Consider the following 6,000-nt stretch of genomic DNA (forward strand, 5'->3'; position numbering starts at 1 on the left):
TAGGCAGCAGGCCCAGGCCTACCATAAAGCAAAGACAAGCAGTTGCTTCAGGGGGGAGCTGCTGGGTGTCAGCAACAACATCCCACCATTATTTCTCCTGAGGTCACCCACCCTGTCACCCACCCCATAAATCAGTGGTTCTCAGAGTGGGGGTACAGCTCCCTGCAGGGTGATGAGATTGCCGGGGGGGGGGTTGCCAAGAGGCAAGGGGGACGGGGGCACTGGAGGTGTAAATGACTATCAGAGTTTGAAAAGCTAGTATCACTCGATCAGGTCATCCATTCTGTTGAATTAATCAAACCAAATAGTTTTAACTGGGGTTTGATTGAATGTGCAATTAATTGATACTGTTTTGAATTTTATTGTATTGTTATCTTCCTTAGTGGGTCGTGCAAACTTCTACTCTGTACAGTGGTACCTCGGGTTACAGACGCTTCAGGTTACAGAGTCCGCTAACCCAGAAATAGTACCTCAGGTTAAGAACTTTGCTTCAGGATGTGAACAGAAATTGTGCTCCGGCGGCAGTGGGAGGCCCGATTAGCTAAAGTGGTAGCTCAGGTTAAGAGCAGTTTCAGGTTAAGAACGGACCTCTGGAACGAATTAAGTTCTTAACCCGAGGTGCCACCGTATAATGCTTTTTATAGGGTAGGAGGCACTTGAGATGAGTTCATGAAGGGTTGGGAACCACTGCCCTAAGCTAACTGCCAAGGCTTGAAGTAAGAGCCGACAGCCAGCCAGCCAGTGAACAGTCACTTTCTGTTTGTGCAACAGGAGTGGGAGGAAGCCTCCTCGTCCTTTTCCCTGGGCAGCAAAGTATCTTGGCTTTTCTCCCAGGGGACCCACGGTTCATTTGCAGCTTTCTGCTCCTCCCCCAATATAAGTGAGAAGCACTTTGGTGCCATTAATGCAGCGGTTTGAATTCACCCCTAGAGGCATACTCCATTGTCCCCCGTGACAGACAGATGCCAACAACAATAAAGCACTGGGGGAAGCTGCATTTAGGGCACTGACACAAATCGCCCCTGTGATGGCATCCAGATGGTTTTTGTGCAGCGTTTTACGTGTTGATGAAAGATGAAAGAATATAAATCAGTGGTGCAGTGAAGCACCCCTTGTTTCACAGCTAAGCCGAGGAACTGGCAGATTACATCACATTAGCAAGCATGGCTAAAGGCTAAACCAACCCTTTTATTTTGGGAGGAAATAAATCCCCCAGTCCCTTCCCAATGAAAAAGCATGCAAGCTTTGCATCCCAGCAGAACTCTTCATCAGGATGGATATTCAGCAAAGCAAGGGAGTTAAAAATCTGGCTAGGGCTGCTAGGAGTCCAAAACATCCAGAGGACACCCAGTCTCTTTGTTCTCGAGGTCCTCCCAGTATGCTCTTTCCAGTCATTCCTTGGCAGTTCTTCTGGTTGGGAACCGGTCAGCCACTTGACTTGCCAGGCCACTTGCCAGCCCCAAACAGACCTACCTATCGGCTCGCTCTGAGCTATCCCTCTGCCTTCTTTCCAAACACAGCAGGCAGATGGGGAGGTGAAGGAGCTGCAGGAACAAGGGTGGATCTTCCTTCAGCAGCTGCGGAGAGAACTGGGCCTTCAGGATGCTTCCCCCGAAGCTGGGACAGAGGAGGAAGCCACCATTGCAGCCACCACTACTCCCCAAGGTCTTGCCTTGAATCGTATGGAATGGGCCATGGGGCAGGACCAGAAATGGGAAGGTGGGTGGGTGGCTTTGGGGCACTTGGAGGATGGTGTACCAGAGCAGTCAATCCCTAGAATGAATCAAGAAGCTTACATTGCAGGGGTGGAGGGAGGCCAGATCTTTACTTCCCTGCAGGCCAACGTTGGCAGGTGGGCAGCGCCACCAGTCCATCAATCTTCTGGTGTTATGATGGCCTGTGGTGGGGAAGGGTCTGCACCACTAGCGCATTCCTGCAGCGCCCAGCGGGATGGAACTCTCCGCTCACCAGCACACGGGCACCGTTTGGCCTGGAATGGCCCTGCTTTGTACTATCCCATGGTCAGGGTTGTATACCGCTTTGCAAGCCCAATTTCAAATTCTGGTTTTAACCCATAATCCCTTTCACAACTGGAGAACCCAGTGTTTTACGGAGCACCTTGGATGGCTCAGTCAGAGCAGGAGACTCTTAATCTCAGGGTTGTGGGTTTGAGCAAAAGATCCTTGCATTGCAGAGTTTTGGACTGGGTGACCCTCATGGTGCCTTCCAATTCTATGATTCAATTAAAGCCTCGTGAGCCTGCCTGGGCCTTCTGCATGCAAGGCATATGCTCTGACACTAAACTGTGGCCATTCCGTAAATTGCTCTGTGATGGTTTTTGGTGCTTGGTTGTTGTTTTTTAATCAGTTCACATAATAACTGGAGACTTTCATAGTTGGCATCTAACAAATAAAAGAATAGCAATGGTGATGCCTATTCAGAATTCTACCCCGAGGAAACAGGGGAACCGCCATTGGCAGAATTTCTCCACTTCTCCCTATCCGCCCTCTTTCCCTTGTTTCCCCTCCCCAGCTGTCCCCCTCCTCTCCCTTCCCCCCCTTCCCCTGTGGTAATTAGGATTAAGGAAAAAAGATCCCCTTGTCCAACCTTCACCAACCTGGTGCCCTCCAACTGCTGGCTGATGGGGAAGAAGAGAGACAGGTTATGAACAAAGCAAGGCAGGCTTGCTTTGTTCTGTGACTTTCCCCGTAGCTTCTCCCCAACTCTTAAACCTTCACTTTCCCATCTTGCTCTGTGGCAGACTCCCTGGCCAGCGAGGCCCACCCCCAGCGGGAAAAGCGCAGCCTTGGGAACGCGGGCCCCATTTGGGGAAAGGATGACACCTTCCCCCAAGGTAGGTTTGTCCCAAGCTTCCTCAAAACAGAAGGAGGGGAGGGGCCTTGGATAAAGGGGTGGGGCCTAACAGTGTATGGGAGGGAACGTCACCTGGTGGATCTAAGGGCAAAGCCTGGCAGCTTAGTATGGAGCAAAGAGGCCACATGTCCTCCTTTGCAGAGGAAAGTCCTCTATTTGATGGGCTGTCGGGAAGCCAGTCATGTGTTTGAAGGGCTGTCCAGTCTAAGTCCAGTTTAAGAAGGTGAGCAATAGGGGCCTTGAAGTTGCCCATCAGCAGGTAACAGCTGGTTAGCAGACGGATCAGCCACACAGCTCACCTGATCATGGTCTTCTCTACAGTGAGATATATTCCACAGGCAATGACCAGTTTGTGCACAGCTTACTTTCTGAAGCACTGGATGCTCATGTGAAATTTCGTATAATCGGAACACCCATTGAAAAAGCCCCCAAACACCCCATTCCGCCCATTTTGGTGACGTTTTTTGGTCCCTTTCAGGTTCAGTGTGATGCACGTATGCACAGTCTCATACATATCAGACATGCCTAAAACGGTCGCTGCCTGTATTTATTTTTAAGTTAGAGCAATTATTTCCAAATGTTCATGTATAAATATAAATCAGCATGGACAAGTATTTCATAAGCTGCAAGGGAGCTATGGGCAGAGTGACCTTGGGGCAGAGGAAGGATCCCCCCCCAACTCCCCCTCTGCTTTGCTTTCCCGACAAAAATCATCCCCACCCGAAGCTGCTATTTGCCTTGGGAGGAAAGGTGCATCTCCAGAGACCAGCAGCCTTATCTCCAGCAAGAACCTTCTCTTCTGCTCTGAAAGACTTTGCCTGTTCTCTCCCAAATCTTCTATCCACCTGCCTCTCCCCACCCTGCTGCAGGCTCCAGCTGCCGGGGCGTCAATGAATCTGCCCAGCAGGTCCGTTCTGTGTGTGAGATGCACCGCTGGATCCTTCAAGTGCCTGAGAGGGACCTTGCCATGACCTTCCAGGAGGTGAGGAATGAGAGGATTTGTCAATTGTGGTTTCTTTCCATTTTCATTTGTGCTCATCTTAAATTCAGATCTCCCCATTCCCACATCAGTTTGCTGATCCCCCATACTGCCACAGTGCACGTGAAAATTCATGATGCTTTTTAGTGCAAATTCTGCCTAATATGTACACATTTTTGCAAGACATTTTTCCCTAATATAATGCTCATAATACAACGGTTGCCCTCCTCTGCACACGTTCCAGCTTGTCAACATCCTTCTTAAATTGTGGCACCCGAAATTAGACACAGGACTCCAGGTATGGTCTGACCAAGGCAGAATAGAGCAGTACTATCATTTCCCTCAATCTGGACACTAGACGTCCATTGAATAGCATCAGCTGCATTTGATGCATTGCTCTATCCTACTCTGGAGGCCCAGCATAGCCACCAGGGCCAGTAGCCATTAATAGCCCTCCACTGCTGCCTTCAATGTCTTCGCCCCCCACTCACTTCCTTTACTGTGCTGCTGCCGCCGTTGTTTTCTTGCTTTACGCCTCTTTGTCCTTTTCTCCAATCAGATCCTCGTGGACCTGGGCTCCAAGAACTCCAAGGGCCTATACAGGGCACGCGTCCAAGCCACCGTTGGACACAGATCCACCTCCTTCACCGGTCTCGTTGGCCTGGCCAGCGACTCTCTGTACCGCAGCATGCCTGGCCTCATTGCCCTCGCCCTGGAGAGCCTGAAGACCTAACCTGGCTGCTCCTGGCAGCGGTTGGACTAAAAGGACGCCCTGCGAAACCAGAGGACGAAGGCACAGAGATGCCGCACACCCCTCAGTGAGGTCCCCGTCCTCCAGGGTACAATGGCCTGGGAATAAGGAAGTGTGTCGCAGGTCTGCTGGTCTGCCCGTGCAGGGATGAGGGGCCTTTCCTAATCTGAGGGCCACATTGCCTTGTTGGGAACCTTCTGGGAGCCACATGCCAGCGGAAGGCAAGGGCGGGCAGAAGGGAGCAGAGCAACAGACTCTCTACCTTTGTGCAGCTAGCTGCATTCCAGCCAGACAAAAACCAGAAGTTCATACACACACACACTCCATCCTTCCTCCAGGCAAACAAGAACCATTGACAGTGATAAAAGACACATCCCAGCCAGGTCAAAACATTCAAAGAGGGGCAGGGCTGGGGAGGAGGCATGGCTTAGGGGGAGGCCTGAAGGCAAGGGAGATGAGCCCGGGGGGGCGGCATTCAGCCTCTCCAGGCCTTGGGTTCTTCCTTGTACTAGTCTAAGGGCAGCTCGGAGCACAAGCTAGTCTCTCTGCACCAAACCACATTCTGTTTTCCTTTTTCCATTTGCTTAAACTGGGCACTTTTATTTTGATGAAAAAGCAGGCGTGGGGCCCCAATCCAGAACATGCTCCTGGCCCAGATCAGGCCCTCTCACACCCAATTCCCTGCTGAAAAATCTGCCCCTTCCAGGCTTCTGTTTACCCTGCAAAGCTTGCAGGAAACAAATCCAGAGCGGACAAAATATCAGGTGATGATGATGGCAACTTTCAGGACCTGAGACCAGTTGAGGAGCAAGCCTCATTTTGGGGATGGGGGGCAGTGTCATCTAATTGCGACTTTCTCTTCCAAATAAAAGCAGCAGGAGTAGAATGTGGAGGGACCCCCATTGTCTAAGAAAGTGTCTCTGGGGAAATATATTTATTTGTACAAAGGCTTGTTTTTGTAAACAAATAAAAGTATATTTTGTGGTATATCTTGTGGTGTGTGTTTTTTTAACCTTACAAAGTAACTGAAGCTTATCAACTGGAAATATTTCTCCCTCTCCTAAAAGAAAAGAGGAGGATAAGCATCCATATTCTCACCAACCTGGTGAAGGCCAGATGCTTTGGACTGCAACTCCCATCAGCCCCTGCCAGCGAAGCCATCAGACTTCGGGTCTAGCGAGCTCTGTACTGTTTCCACTGGCTGGCAGCAGCTCTCTCTGGAGTTTCATTAATCGCAGAGTTCTAAGATTGAGTTAACTCATCATTAGCAAAAACAATATCCACAGGCTTGGTTGAGTGTCAGACCTAATGAATGCAGCAGCTCATTCCTGGTGGATTTCCTCCATGAATATCAGTTGCAGAGACTGAAAGTCCCTTCCTCCTCACAGCCATCTAA

General features: G+C 50.2%; 1 protein-coding gene across 3 annotated transcripts in view; it reads left to right on the plus strand.

Moving 5' to 3' along the window:
- PRSS56 (serine protease 56) overlaps nucleotides 1-5,524 on the plus strand; it is a 29,441-nt gene extending 23,917 nt beyond the window's left edge. For 2 of the 3 annotated variants that reach the window (XM_081190163.1, XM_081190162.1), the window contains exons 14-17: nucleotides 1,521-1,680; nucleotides 2,762-2,854; nucleotides 3,744-3,856; nucleotides 4,413-5,524. In XM_081190163.1, the coding sequence (XP_081046289.1) occupies nucleotides 1,521-1,680; nucleotides 2,762-2,854; nucleotides 3,744-3,856; nucleotides 4,413-4,586 (540 nt within the window). In that variant the 3' untranslated portion in view covers nucleotides 4,587-5,524. Of the gene's footprint in view, nucleotides 1-1,520; nucleotides 1,681-2,761; nucleotides 2,855-3,743; nucleotides 3,857-4,412 lie in introns of those variants that run through there. The other variant, XM_081190164.1, reaches the window with a different exon arrangement.
- The last annotated feature ends 476 nt before the right edge of the window (nucleotides 5,525-6,000 follow it).

Source organism: Podarcis bocagei (genome assembly GCF_964188305.1).
Source record: "Podarcis bocagei genome assembly, chromosome: 4".
Taxonomy (NCBI): domain Eukaryota; kingdom Metazoa; phylum Chordata; class Lepidosauria; order Squamata; family Lacertidae; genus Podarcis; species Podarcis bocagei.